The following is a 16295-nucleotide window of genomic DNA, read 5'->3' on the forward strand; positions in this document are numbered from 1 at the left end:
GTAATCAAATTTAAAGAAAACAACTTGGTAACTATAAATATGCATATATTTGGTGTATGTAAATGTTTAAATGTGCATTAAAGTGTGAAGAGGCAAAATTTCCATTTTTATGAGTATAGGATATACTTTTTAACAAAAACAAGCTTTCCTTTTACACATACAAATATGCAATTATAGTATGTATGGGAAAAGAATAAATATATTTTATTGGTAACAGTATACAATTGGTTACATATATATAAATGTAACACTTGAAAACTGACATCAGGTATAAATATTTCAGATGACTGGGGAATGTTTTTTTTAATCTAGTATTTATTTGAATTAATTTCTTTAAAATACATCTAAAATTACGATGTAATATATCTAGACTATTCTATGGGGGAAAGTAGACTTAATTTGTTGATATTAATATCATAGCAATTTATTCATACTGTAATTTATTTATCTAAATGAAACAAATATAAATTTCTTATACAATTACAGTACTTTAAATTTATAAAGGTGTGATTTTGCTTCCCTTCCTCTGAAATATTATTGTTGAGACTGCATGAATCATTGAGTCTACAAGAAAATGCTGAGATAGTAAAATATATGAGATAAATTATGACTATTCATCACATAATACAAAAATCTAAGCAAAAGACAATCTGATTCAGATAATAAATTTCACTAAGTACTTTTTCTCTCTCTTTTTATCTTACAGTGAAACTATTCTTCCATACATCAGATCTATTCTAAGCTCATATCAGAAATCTTTATAAAAGTTCATATTAGCTTTATGTATTTGCTTTTATAATCCTTTTATTGGCATTATATCAGTTCCTTGTTTTAGATTTTCAACTCTTCAGAGATTTTGTCTACTATTTGCTTGATCAGTCGTTTGAAGTATTTCACCTCATTATATCACATTTGTGAGAGTCAACTATATTTTGTATTTAGAATGCAGAATGCTCCTAAGATATTTCCCCTCAGGCATACTGTCGATATTTATAATTATCTATCTGTCTGTCTGTTTCTATACACCTATGTATAGACACAGGCACATGCATGTCTGTGTAGTTAAGAAGTTCACTTTCCAACCTCATAGTTTGGGATTTAACCCCTCTCATGACAAGTGTCTTGTACTATAGTCACAAAGTGACCAAATCCCTGTGAGTGTATTTGGTAGATAGAAATTGAAAGATGCCATTCATATATATTTATATATGTATGTACATATATATGTATAGTATGTGCGGATGTAAGTGCCTGTGTGTCAATGTGTGTTTGTTTACAATTGCACTTTTCCAAAAATTGCCAAGCTACAATTGGCCATGTCATTGACATTTCGTCTGCCAGTAAATCATCTGCTGGCTTCTCACCTTCAAAATCAAGTGTAATAAGAGATCCCTTGCGAGAAAAACAGGTGAAAGTTAGCAACAGGAAGGGTATTTGCCCATAAAGCAATACCAGAATATATATTCGTGCCACCCATGCTGGCATGGAAAAATGAATTTAAAAATTAAGCAAATATTAATCACTCTTAGTTTAGCCAACTGAACAGAGTATGCATTGATAAGTAGGTCTAATAAACCCGAAACATATCCATTGCTTTTATCAGTTAACTTTAGAGACCATATTAATTCTCTTCAATATTGATCAAAACTTTTGATCTGCTAATCTTAAAGGAATTTTGCTTACTGATTGCTTTGATAATCACTGCTGAGCAAAGTTGTTCAACTTAATCTATTACATGTGTATGATACAACTGTATGTATCAAGTATGCAGGCACCCCTGAGATAATTTCCTTCAGTCATTGTTATGACTAACATTCATTCAAACAACATACATTCAAATTTCCTATTACAATCTGATATTAAACAAAATGCTAAACTATGTTACATCAACATCATTTAATATCCGTTTTCTATGCTAGAGGCTTGACAGGAGATGACAAACCAGAGCTCTAAGTCTACTCTGGTGTGGATGTTCTTCCTACTGCCAACTTTCAATTAAGCTCATGGAAACAAAACTGAATTTTCACAATAATACACTAGAATTACTGAGTTTCTGAAAGTATGTGAAAGTTTCAAAAATTTGATAGTGTAAAAATGTATTTCATTAAAATTTGCATATTATAAGTAAGAAATTTATGAAAATGAGATTAGAGCTTCAAGTAGTGGATAAAATAAACCCATACAGAAATTTATTTTCTTCATTTAAGATTTGCTTACCCAAACTTCAGCTCTTGTTGTTTATTAAGATAATTAACATTTTAGAAACTAGTTACTTTTTTAACCTGGGATAGATTATTACAGACATGAATTAACTATCTTCACTAAATCAATTTCTCTTTTTCTCTCACTCTCCATATGTGTGTGTGTTTATATTTTCAATTAAACAATGTCTCAAATATGCACAACAGTACAATTCAAGTTTAGTGGTTCCTCTTTATTGTTAAAAATATATTCAAAATTATTGATGGCAGCCAATGCTGTTATAGTGCATATATTTAAGCTTTGCTACATTGCACCAATAGTAGCAGTTCATGCAGCATCCATGAATCATATTGCAGCAACATATGTATTATTGAGAAACTGTTTCATTGATATAAATATTTGTGAATCTGTGCAATAAATGCCATGCTAGATATCTGCTACCATAGCTGTTATTTACAAGTAGTATTCATATGCTGCAACTATGGTCATTTTGCATTTAAGTAATCATTGCAGTAGCTATATCATCGTTTTTATGCAAGCATTGTTCTGTAGTACCCACATTAGATTTGCTATTTTCAAAACATGTTAGCAATGTGCAGCTTCTAAGTAAGCATTGCTGTACACCTAATTCCAAAGCTTTATTGTGAACTATCTATATATTAAATCCGATATTATATCTATATGCTATACATTATCTTCTGTTTTCAGTGGTTAAGCCAGCATCCCAAATTTGAATGCTTATATCTAACTATTTCATATTTTCTTGCAGACAATATTGGTTGGAGTGGATGAAAAGTCAACAGTTCAAGATCTCCTGGAATTTGTATGCTCAAAACGAGGTCTTAGTACAGCTGATCATTTTGTACGGTTACAAGTATCTCAGGGCAATTACAGCATCCCACATAGATGTGAACTAATAAAAAAGCTGGTAAGTTCTAAAGATAATGATAATCCTTTCTACTATAGGCACAAGGCATGAGATTTGGGGGGAGGGGTACCAAAGCTGACATCGATTCTAGTGTTCAACTGATACTTATTTTATCAAACTTGAAAGGATGTAAGGCAAAATTGACCTTGGCAGAATTTGAACTCAGCTACTAAGCATTTTGTCCAGTGTTCTAACTATCCTGCCACCTCACCACCTTCTTAATAATAATAATGATAATAATAATAATTCTTCATTGGCCGCAAGAGCTACAAAAACATTTAAGACAATACAAAGACATTTAATTTTGGCATTTAAGAACAGCAACAGAAGGAAAAAGAATTATGCTTTCTCTTACTTCTACCAACTGAAGTAGTTAAGATCCTTAGATTACTCATGCCATATTTTTAGCAATAACATCTGTTTATTCTCTTTTCATTTTCCTTTGACTGCAATCAGATCATATTCTACTAGAATATGTCGAAGTCAATACATCAGTGGTGGGGAGTCAATCACCCTAACCATGGAATCCATACAAAGCATCTACTTTTTTGATGTTTTCTAACATATGAAGGTTCCTAATTAGAAACAATTGTGTTCTTGTTAAACTAACATCATGGACATTGTATGATAATTATATAATGAACAGTATATCTGTTAGGTTATTTAGATATCACATATAAAATGGCTTAGAAGTCAAATTGACTGACTTACACATCAGAATATCCAGGTGTGTATTTTTTTCAGTTACCAATAGCAAGTTATCTTCATATACACTTTTTCTTTTCTTTCTTTCCTAACAGCAACTGAAAATGATACCCATATTCTATTCTCATCTTTTATTTTGATTCTCAGTATGGCTATTGGTTGTGTGGTAAAGAAGTTTGTTTCACACCCACATGTTTTTGTGTGCAGTCTCAGTGTGGTACCCTAGGCAAATGTTTTCTTTTCTGGCCCTGAACCAGCCAAATCCTTGTGAGGGAATCTGGTAGAATGAAGCTGGGAGAAGCTCATTATATATTTATATATCTATAGTATCCGGACAACTACCCAACTGACAAGTGCCTGACAAACAAATGCAATATTTTTCATTAAATTTTGATTTTTTTCTTTTTGGATGAAGGCTGATGTTCTACCAGCATTTGGTTGATGATTGTGTCATTAAGTACTTGTTCAATCTTCAATACCTGAAGAAAATGCCAGATATTTGGATGACTTGTCATTATATTCACCTGTAAATGGTTATGCCATCCCTTCAAGGAATTAATTATTTGTGGTAAATCACTACATATGCAGTCATACATGTTCCACATACAAATAGGAAAGAGTGGGTTGCCTCTGTTAAACTGTTGTATTCTACTGATATAAGAATCTTCAAAGTAATCAATGATTGGATCTGCTTCATGGCACAAATTTTCTTATAATTGCTCAAATGCTGTTACAACATTGTCTGCTGGCACAAAAGCCAAAGCCTTTCAACACTTGGTGGTTCTTTACTTCAGCTAAGTGAGGAAAAATACAGTTTTTGAATACAGGAAGATTCGCCCAAATGACAGATAAAGGTAATGTGAAAGTGTCTGTTGGGGAGATCTATCGGGCAATTGTCCATCAGGCAATTGCTCACTGGACAGTTGACCTAGAACCATATATTACAAAAGATTAAGTAAACAAAGAGAGAAATTTTCATTAGGTTTCTATTTATCCCTCCAAGAAAATAACAAATATAGAAGATTATTATTAGTTAATTTTAACAGTAAATTTTTTTATAACAACTAATTTGAATACATAAGAGTTGTTGTATTTACATATTTTTTCTTGAAGTTACATGTAGAAGAAGACTTAGATGCTTAATTATATACATTTATATACATACATATATTATTATTGTATGTTGTGATGACCAGCGACTATCTTAAACATCAATGAGTTTCAATTGATATGTGTTTGAGATATAATGAAGTGAATTTCGATGATTGTGGATTGCACTTACTTGATTGTATCATTCATTAATTTGTTTTTGTTGCTTTTTAATTGTAATTGATGTAAGATTGAATAGATAATGCTCACGCACATAACACATACATTTGAATTAATTTTTACAATCCAGCCATCCTTTCACACAGAATTTCATCTCTCTGAACCAAGGACCATGAAGTGACTTGTATATAATGGAAATGTGATTATGTATATCAGGAAAAAAATATATATAAGTCAAAACAATTTGTTGGCCTTTTATGGTTTTTTTTATAGATATTTATATAATATTTTGTTGTCATATATTATATTCTTAGTATTTAATGTAAAATTGTAATATAAATAAATTATTGGATTGTCAATAGAATATCTTTATATTTAAGTTATCTTTATATATCATCATCATTCTCATTTAAGTCCACTTTCCATGCTGGCATGAGTTGGATGGGTTGACTGGGGGTTGGCAAGCCAGAAGGCTGTACCAGGCTCCAGTCCAATCTGGCAAAGTTTCTACAGCTGGATGCCCTTCCTAATACCAACCACTCCAAGAGTGTAGTGAGTGCTTTTTACATTCCACTGGCACAAGTGCCAGTCAGGTGGTACAGGCATCGACCACGCTTGAATGGTACTTTTTACATGCCACCAGCACAGAACCCAGTCAGGTAGCACTGGCAATAACCACGCTTGAATGGTGCTTATTATGTGCCACCAGCATGGAACCAGTCAACCGGCACTGGTATCGACCATGCTTGAATGTGCCACTGGCATGGGTGCCAATCAGGTGGTACTGTCATCGGCCATAACAATGATTTCACTTGCCTCAACAGATCTTTGCAAGTGCAGTTTATTGCCCAATGATTGAAAGGTACTCTTAAATGGGCTGGTTATGGTGCACTGGCATAGGCCATGGTTAAGGACTCACTTGGTTTGGTGGGTCTTCTCAAGCACAGCATATCTCCAAGGGTCTCAGTCATTGCCTCGGTGAGGCCCAATGTTCAAAGGTTGTGATTCACCACCTCATCCCAGGTCTTCCTGGGTCTACCTCTTCCACAGGTTTCCACTACTGCTAGGGTGTGACACTTTTTCACACAGCTGTCCTCAACCATACACAACACATGACCATACCAGCACAGTTGCCTCTCTTGCACACCATATCTGATGCTTCTTGAGTGCAACTTTTCTCTCAGAGTACTTATATATATATATATATATATATATATATATATATATGTGTGTGTGTGTGTGTATATGCATGCCAAATGAGAGCTGGAAGAAACAAGAATTTTATTAATTACTACAATTGTTTTGACACATCTAGCATTGATTGATCTCTCATGGGTGGGATTCTTGACAACTGGTTCAGGAGCATCTAACAGTGCAGATGTGTCTCTTTGGGTGACAAATAGATATAACTCATTAAAATAACTGTTCTGCAATGTATCTTCTCATTTCATGTAAAGCACAGCAGCAAATTAAAGGATATAGCTTCATTTATATAGAAGATCAATAATGAAATATCAGATGCAATAAAGAAACAAACAATACAGCAAAAAAAGTGCATATACACACATAACCTCATTTTAGCATCCAGTTTCCAATACTTCCATGGGTCAGAGAGGATTTTTATTAAGGCTGATTTTCTACAGCCATATGCCTTTCCTGTCACCAAACATCACCTATTTTCAATTTAGGTGATATTTCCTCATGGCCAGACATAATTTCACAGAATACTGGAAATGGATGGTACGGCTTCTATGACAGTGAGAGTTATTTACAAATGTCATGCAATATATGTATGCATGTTTGTTTTGATATCACATGATAGTTGCAAGTGAGTGCTACCATCATTCAAACTTTGCCACTCATTTCCAGTCTTCCAAGGAAATATAACTAGACAAGGTGAAATGTCACCCTTCTTGGAAACAGCTGAAAGTTGGCAGCAGGAAAAGTATCCAGTCCAAGAAACATTACCACCACAAATTCTGTATGACCTATGCAAGCACAGAAATGTAAACATTCAAATGATGATGACAAGATATATATCTAAATAAATGATAGAAGATAGTGATAATTGAGGTCTAATGCACCATTCATTTCTTATGACCAGTAGGTGCTGCTAAAACATGGCAGTAATAGAGTTGTAGTTTTCATAATCAAGAGTTGATAAACTGACACAAGAATCTAAATTGCTTTCTATCTGTGGGTATGAATGCCAATTCATCATTATCATCATCATTTAACGTCCGCTTTCCATGCTAGCATGGGTTGGACGATTTTGACTGAGGGCTGGCTAACCAGACAGCCGCACCAGGCTCTAATCTTGATCTGGCAGAGTTTCTACAGCTAGATGCCCTTCCTATTGCCAACCACTCCAAGAGTGTAGTGGGTGATTTTTACGTGCCACCGGCACAGGGCCAGTCAGGCGGTACTGGCAATGACCTCGCTCGAATTCATGTTCTACAAATTTTGAAATCTCATCAATCTGAAAATCATTTATTTCATTATAGCTATCATTTCCCCCCTCTTCATGCAATACCATATGTATTCTCTGCAACGCCATCATGAGTGATACATTATTTGCACCATGTGGAAAATTTTCCACCAATATTATCCAAATATTATTATATACAACTCACCCAAGGCTAGGCCCCTGTGTAATGCATTCCCTACAAAGGTCAAGTTCACACCACATAAGAACTTTGCAACACAATTTCTTCACTGCAAATGGGCCTTCTCTTTTCAATGCTATCCCGAAAGAAATTAAAGTAGAAAAAGGTCCAACAACTTTCAAACGGTACCTGGACAAATTCTTCCAGGAAATACCAGATAAGTCACCTACACCTGGATACATTTCAGCCAACAACAACAACTCTTTGCTTGAGTGGCCCATGGTATCCCAAAACAATTAATTGAAAGACTTTGCGAGGTGGTGGTATTGAGTTAGTCATGGTTTGGACCATTAATGGCCGAAACCAATCTAAGTTAAGTTATCTAAATTTGAACAAAAGAGGGAACATAGATAATAGAAAGTTGAGTCAGATACTTCACAGTTTCATGTTCAGTGCTGTTTGTTTGAGTTCAAATGTTGCAGGATTTAACTGTATCTTTCATCTGTATGTGTGTGTGAGGGGGGGGGGTAGCAATATAAATGGGAGTAATATATGGGTAAGCTAATTAACATCTTATTTTTTTTACAGTATTCTCATTTTAGTAATTTTTAATAAGCTAACATATTTTTTTCTATCATCACTATAGTTTGTTTGTTTTTTTCCTTTATAGCAATGAAAAATTGCCTTGTAATATTTCTGTTTATGTATGTGTATGTTTTTACTTATTAATTTGTGTATCACTTTGTTTGTATTTACTCTGTTCTACATTTTTTTTTATCTTTGTTCTTATCTTCTTCAGAAATATGAAGCCATTGAAGTCTGCCAGAAAAGTTTGTTTCACATTGAACTAACGAAATCAGTGGCAGATCCTGAATTTGGCTTCCGAGTGGAGGCAGAATTATCAGATCACTATGATAAGGATGATGAATTACAAGTTTATGTATGTGAGATCAAACCAGGAGGTTTAGCTCATCGGAAAGGTCATTAGAGTTTCATCTTTTATTATTAAAAATATATATTTGTGTGTGCATCTAATATTAGCCCTTTCTTAGTCAACATATGAAAGCTATTTTAATACAATGGCTTCATGTCATTCTTCACAAGCAAATCTTGTTAATAAGAGATAATTCATCAGCATCATCATCATTTAGCGTCCGCTTTCCATGCTAGCATGGGTTGGACGGTTCAACTGGGGTCTGTGAAGCCAGAAGGCTGCATCAGGCCCAGTCTGATCTGGCAGTGTTTCTACAGCTGGATGCCCTTCCTAACGCCAACCACTCCATGAGTGTAGTGGGTGCTTTTTACGTGCCACTCGCACCGGTGCCAGACAGAGCTGGCAAACGGCCACGGACGGATGGTGCTTTTTACGTGCCACCGGCACGGGGGCCAAGCGAGGCTGGCAACGGCCACGAATGGATGGTGTTTTTTACGTGCCACTGGCACGGAGGCCAGTCAGGGCGGCGCTGGCAATGGCCACGATCGGATGGTTCGCTTACTTGTCACCGGCACTGGTATCACAGCTGCAATTTCTATTGATGTTGATCGACTTCGATTTTGGTTCTGCTTTCTGATATCTGATTTGATTTGGTTTGATTTTGATTGTCAATATAAAACATTTTGAATAGCTTCTGCAAATCAAAGACTAAAACATTTATTATAAAAAAAAATTTTTCAGACTAATTTCATCTAATTTTAGAGATAGAAGATCTCATGAAATGGGAGAAAGTCAAAATCAAAAGTGCTTATGGGTTAACTTAAAACTGAAAAACATCACAGATGCAAATAACCAACAGATAATTCTATCAAAATACATGGATATATATATGTACACACACACACACACAAATGTAGGTATTTTTTCAATGTGTACAAATAACATGGAAAAAATAAATAGTTACCAGGGTAGCTAAAATTCACATAAGTACCAAGGATGTTACACCATACTTATAAAGGTATAAATTCCAGGGTTAAGTGGAATGTTTTTGTATAACATAGATAAATTAAGAAATGGAGTTAAACGCAGGTGTTTTTCAAATCTTTATACTTCCGACATATTTTTCGAAGAAAACATTGATATTATTCTGGAGGGAATAAAAATGATGTAAATCAATGCAATCATCTTGTCAGGGAAAAAAAGAGAAATAAAAAAGCACATCAGTAAGTCATTTTAACTGAATGTGATTACGACATATATAATGAAGGGGAACACTGGCAAGTTATTTTTTAAAAAACTAATAGATTTAATGTCAAAGACAATTTAGAGAATTGCCTTTGATATTAAATCTATTAACATTTTTTTAAAAAATAACTTGCCAGCATTCCACTTCATCATATATGTCGTAATCACATTCAGTTAAAATGACTTACTGCTGTGTTTTTTTTTTCTTTTTTTTTACCCTGATGGGGTGATTGCATTGTTTTACATCATTTTATTCCCTCCAGAATAATATCAGTATTTTCTTTGAAACATATGTTGGAAGTATAAAGATTTGAATAACACCTCCATTTAACTCCATTTCTTAATTTATCAATGTATGTATGTATGTATCTATCTATCTATATATATATTTATGTGTGTGTATATATATATATATATATATATAGGTGTGTGTGTTTAATATTATTTCTTTATTTCACATAAATGAAATCTATAGAGAAGTATCAAATGCCTGTATGAAAGACATAAACAAATATGTAACTATTCAAAACATATAACTCAGTGCATTGCAAATTTAGCTCACTTTTGCTTCTCTTCTAATACTCTATTTAATAATTTTGCTAAAATGAAATGGTGCTCAACAAAAATATTATTGTAGTTGGCATAATATCAGAGTAAATTATTATTGAAAATTAACTCTAATCCTGAACTGAAGCAATATTAGTAAGGAGGTCCTATAAGAGAAAGGTTCAAACAGTATACAGGTCCAGATCCCAAAAAGTTGAATAAGTTATAAATATCTGTCAGGCTGTTTTTTTTTTTAATCATAAACCCAGGCTGCTTTTAATATCAAAGAGATATAGATCCCAACCAGTCCAGATTGAGCCTATACTGTCTTACTTCAATTAGATGTCATTATTTAGACAAATGCTATCAGCAGTAGCTGAAGCAGTTTAATGATAGATTTAGACTCTTGAAGTAATAGCTTGGCTAGTATGTTTTTAGTTTCAGTGGTTATGACACTGAATATATCTATAATCTTTTCAGAAAAAAATTTGAACATTTTGTAAGAATCATTAGTTTTCATATTGTATGTGAATTGCAAATCACTCCTAAATATGCAAGGTTTAGTTGTAAGATTTCTTTCTTACTCCATTCTGTGGTTCATCTGTCATTAATGACCATGGACAGGGTTCCTCATTGTGCACCCTACTTGAACAGTGTTGTCTGTCACTGAACAGTTTGATCTGCAAATGGCAGCCTCTTTCACAAAAGCTGCAATTGTGACTCGTTCCAGTACTGTTTAAGTTGTTGTTTTTCCTTGGTCTTATCTCTTCAGTATAGAATGTTCAATGGGATTCAGTCCTGGGTGATATGATATGGAAGACAGGTTTTTGTCTATGCAGCATGTTTTCCCTCTCCACACTACTGATGCAGCCAACGGAATAGGTTGGCCATTACAATTTCACACTAGCATCAACATAGGAGTTGCCAGAATGAGGTTGTTGACAACATTGGACTGCCTCTAAGACTCCAACTCCCAATTTTTTCTCTGGGTTTACTCTCAAAGTCTTCCCCACAGCTGGATATGGCCACAAGGTGGTTGGGGTTTGGAATCAGAGTTTTCCTTCTTCTAGATGGGCTGCCAGCCCCTGAGCTAATGAGCTCTATCTGCCCTGACTGACTTGCTAATTAAGCTTAGCTGAGACCTGACAGGTGTCATTATTTCAGGTCAGGGTAGACCTGGGAACAGTGTTATCTTGCCTTTTACTTTTTTCTATCTTAAACAGTCATAGTGTATTTTCAGAGTTAGTGAGAAGAGTTTGAAGAGACTCCAGCAACTGGATTAGCTGTAAATTTAATTGCATTTGAAAATAATGGAAAGTGATTACCTGTTGTCATTGGATGTATTTTAGTTTCCGGCTTCACAACAATAAAAAGTAGATTTACTTGGCCGTGAACATCTTTCAAAGTATCCAGAAATAAGTTGTTTATTTCTCTTTGTATGATCAAATATATTATCTGTTTATTTCATACACATTTGGAGTTTTTATTGGAAGATGATGCATTAAATTGTTAGTATCAAGTAAAATATTGGTTTTAGCCTTATTTCATTTATTTATTACATATTTTATCCTTTTTGTAGTTAAAATATGTTGAAAATATTCAATGATTTTTTAGTATTCTATCATTGTAGTTCTTATCCTTGTTTAGTTCTAGATTAGCCCTCATCAAGCAAACCTATGATCAAAGGCATTCCAGCTGTGACTTTCCATCTTTTGCTTAACATGTCTTTTTAAGACATAGGTATGATTAGAGGGAGATTAAGCTGCTATTTTTAGCAAGACAAATGATCTTGTAGCAGTTTCTCTCTTTTCTTTCAGTGGATAAATATTTTACTTCCCTTTTTTGTTTTTAGGTTTTGTAAGTAATGATTAAGTTAAAAACACAAGAATTCTTTATAACTTTTAAGAGGTTGTGTCATTTCCAAATTGGGCTTATTTCTGATATAGATGTTGGTTTTACTATCATAACTCACCAGTAGTATAATTATTACAATGATGTTGCTTAACTGTTGATCTGCCATTCAGGTAAGAGTGAATGTTGATATTCTCTTATTCTTATATTGTTATTTATTTTCTTTCTTTGAGATCAATTGATATGGTGTTTTTCAATAGCTAACTTGTGTATTTATGAGAAGAATATTCATGTATATGCATGCACATACACATGTCATTAATGTGTTCAGACACACAGTCACACATTTATACATATGTATGATGACATATTTCAATCCTATAGCATTTATAATACTTTTAGAAACATGTTTACTCAAAAATGAACCATGCTTTTTCTCTTTTTTATTAATGTATCAGATGAAGCAGAGCAGTTTGCATGACCTTGCAGGCTCTTGCAAATTAGTGATATTGGTAGCTAATGTCTATTGACCTTCAGTATGTTAATATCTATTAGGAAAACATTAATTGAGGAGGTATTGTAAAAAGACGCAGTGATATGGAAGAATGGCTAAGATTTTAGAGTGAGATATTGTAGGACACAACAGGAATGCTTAGGATATGGATGTGTGTAAGCTTTTTCATCATTGCTTCTAAGTTTTTTTTTTTATTTTCTTAATTTGCAGGGTTGATTCCTGGGGATGAAATTTTAATCATCAATGGAAAGATAGTCTCAGAGCTTGATATGGTATTCATTGAAGCCTTGCTTCATGAATCCCATTCTTTATGTATGACGGTTCAAACCTGTCGTGTTCAGGTTCCAACTGTGGTCAATGCAGGAGGGCCGTCAGCAGATACCAATGACAGCATTATCCAAAATACCATTGGCACTCCTCCACAGCCTAGAGACAAAGCCTTAGCTGATTTGTCTGTAGGCTCTCCAGGTAATATGTTTTCCATTACATATTTCATTTTCTTTCTGGATATGTTTTCATTTGTATATTAATGTTGCTTTCTATTCATTTCACTCTTATCCTGAAGCTGCTCCTTACAGAAACAGGTGATTCAATATGTTACTTTCTATGGTGCATATTTAAAAGCTAATAATTGAACAATATAATAACACTGTTAGAGGATGAAAAGTGTTGCTACTGTAGATTAGGCTGTTTATACATTAAGCGTAAGATTCAGCAGAGCATGAAAAATAGAGGTAGAAGCTGAAAAACATTATTTAAACTAAAGTCAGAATGAGTAAAAGACGACATGGTCAGATGAAGTGTGAATAATATGCATTTGATAAACTAATACATAAATTACAAATCACAAAAATATGTAAAATTATGAAATATTCAAATAATATATGGAAAAAGGATTTATTATTATTAACATACCCAAGCAGAATTCCTAGAGTTAAAGGAATAACCAACTAGACATTCCACCTGCAAGAAATAGTAGTCAAGTCCCTTTTGAATTCCATCCTGTCTTATAGCATAGATATGCTGTTCCCAAAGAAAGTACAGTACAGTCATGGTTGGAACAGCTTTAATTATTTGTTTACTATGTCACATGAATAGATATGTACTTGATAGTCACAACTGACTTCAACAAAAACAATTGCAAAGTGATTCTAGATATCTCAGGTTTTCAGTATTTCAAGGTTTTTACTCTACCTTAATATTAAGGAGTTATTGTTGAATATATTTGGTTTCAAAACTTCTTGTTTGTCATGATAAACACAATAGTTCACCTGTTTTCAGTTTTCTCTCATTCACTATTTTATCTGTGAGTTGTATCAGCTTTAAGCCAGGTGGTTATTAAACAGGTAAATTCAGTCAAACAAAAAGACAAGACTAAGTAATGTGATACATTAGTGTACTCATTCATGTGAACCAACTAAGAATATTATTGACATTTGAAGAAAACAATTGACTTTCATAATAATAGCTTGTTTCATGTAACAGTTACTACTAGACATCTGACATGAAATGTCAAGTTTTATCGAGCAAGGTGAGAAATATCATTGGACAAAAATGGATACAATTTTTGTTCTCTTCATAATATGCACCTTAACAAATAGTCAAAATATATTTCACTCCAGCTCTTCTTTTATTTCTGTTATCATAGGTCGAGATTCCAGACAGGGCACTTTGTCACCACGAAAATCACCATTACCACCAAAGCTCTCTCCAAAAGAGATTGATGTTCTTCTAAAGGTAAATGTTATTTTTTTAACTATTTCTGTTTACTCCTCTTTTCTATTTATAATTCTGTTTCTGACTGCTTTCATCAAATCTACACAACTTGAATTATTGTTAAATGTAAATATAATAGATACTACATATTGTGGAAATGTAATGTTATGAGTGTTGTACTTCTAAGCTGGTAGATATTAAAAGATTCAAATTTTCAACTTTTTTAAGGAATGTATAGTCTTATTAAAATTGCTTGTGTGTGTGTGTGTGTATAGTTGTTGGTATCAAGGTATCTTTTCTATATTTACAGACTACAAACTATCTATATCCCCAAAAAATTAACTTTAGGAAGTTTTCCTTATTGTCTAAAAAGCTACATCCTGTACACACACACACATATGTAGAATAGCAATATTATCTTATTATATACATAGAAACACAAATATATATATAATAAATAATGTTTGTTGCCACTTCAACATTGCTGTTCCATACGCAACAATGTTACCACTCTTTTTTAACCCCAGGTGAACCCATGATATGGTAAACTTTTGGTTGCTATTTCTAGCAGGTCAAGCAACTACAAAAATTGTATGTATTTGTAGCACATGTGATGGCTTGATTGTATTGTGTTTGATTGATGTGGTGCTCATGATACATTTCTTGAGATGTCTAACATCTGCATTTTGGTCTTGATAATATCAACACATAATAGACACATACAGTAGGGATATAGGTAGAGTGTATTTAGTGTGATTTCAGAGACACCCTTATGGTAGCATGTCGTTTCATGTAAAATGAGAATATTTTTCTAGTATGGAATTATCTTCCGCACTTGATTTGTGTTTCCATGAATCATATAATTTTTGATTGAACTTGCTATAGTGTTTGTTTAGCCACAGATCAGGCCTATTCTACTCGTGGTTAAAAGTATTCCAACATTCCCAATTTTTGTTTTTTCTCAGAAATATAGAACTACATTATTTAATATGTATTTCCCGTTTTGAAGTACATTATTCTGTGATATGGAAGTTATTTGAGTGTCTACATAAAGCTTTACTTATAGGCAAATTTATAATAATGAAATATAGCCTTATTGACAGATACCTCTTTCTAACAATATAGAAAATACCAGGTTTTTAAAGGCACTACTCAGTTGTTAACAGCTATTCTCTGAAAAAGTATATATCCTCTGGAACATATGTTATCAGTCTTTATGTGATGAATATGTCCTCAGTTTTGTATTATAAACTGTACAGTTAAGAGGGAAAGTTGTTTGTGTTTTGAAAGCTGCGACATTAAATCCCTTAAGACTGGGCTTTTAAATTCATTTGCAAATAAAAACTGCTAAATTCCACTCTAGGATATCCTTTAACTAATGTTTTCATTATCATGGTTTAGTAAGGTAGCAAGCTGGCAGAATCATTAGCACACCAGGCAAAATGCTTAACACATTTTGTCCGTCTTTACATTCCGAGTTCAAATTCCACTGAGATTGACTTTACCCTGGCCTTGTGCGAAAATTTAGAATCATTATTATAGTTTAGTCAAGAGGAAGGAAATGTGCCTATGACTTCCATAGACCCAGTGAGATTGATTCCATTAGTGCACTTTTTCAGTAGTTTTAAGTTGATAGCTGCAAGTAAAGCATGTGCAGAGAGGAATTTCCAGAAAATGTTCTGAAGATGAAGGACTTTGTTATGTTGAGGACATATCCTCACTGGGAGTAATGCTTAGTAATGGTGAGGTTCAGCATTTGAAGAGTTTGTGAGGGTCCTA

General features: G+C 33.5%; 1 protein-coding gene across 19 annotated transcripts in view; it reads left to right on the forward strand.

Annotated features, from left to right (window-relative positions):
• LOC115209155 overlaps positions 1-16295 on the forward strand; it is a 1103332-nt gene that overhangs the window by 1061885 nt on the left and 25152 nt on the right. For all 19 annotated transcript variants that reach the window (XM_036501160.1, XM_036501159.1, XM_036501162.1 and 16 more), the window contains 4 exons: positions 2972-3130; positions 8510-8690; positions 13011-13268; positions 14449-14537. In XM_036501160.1, coding sequence (XP_036357053.1) covers positions 2972-3130; positions 8510-8690; positions 13011-13268; positions 14449-14537 — 687 coding nt within the window. The remainder of the gene's footprint in view (positions 1-2971; positions 3131-8509; positions 8691-13010; positions 13269-14448; positions 14538-16295) is intronic.

Source organism: Octopus sinensis, linkage group LG3 (assembly GCF_006345805.1).
Source record: "Octopus sinensis linkage group LG3, ASM634580v1, whole genome shotgun sequence".
Taxonomy (NCBI): Eukaryota; Metazoa; Mollusca; class Cephalopoda; order Octopoda; family Octopodidae; genus Octopus; species Octopus sinensis.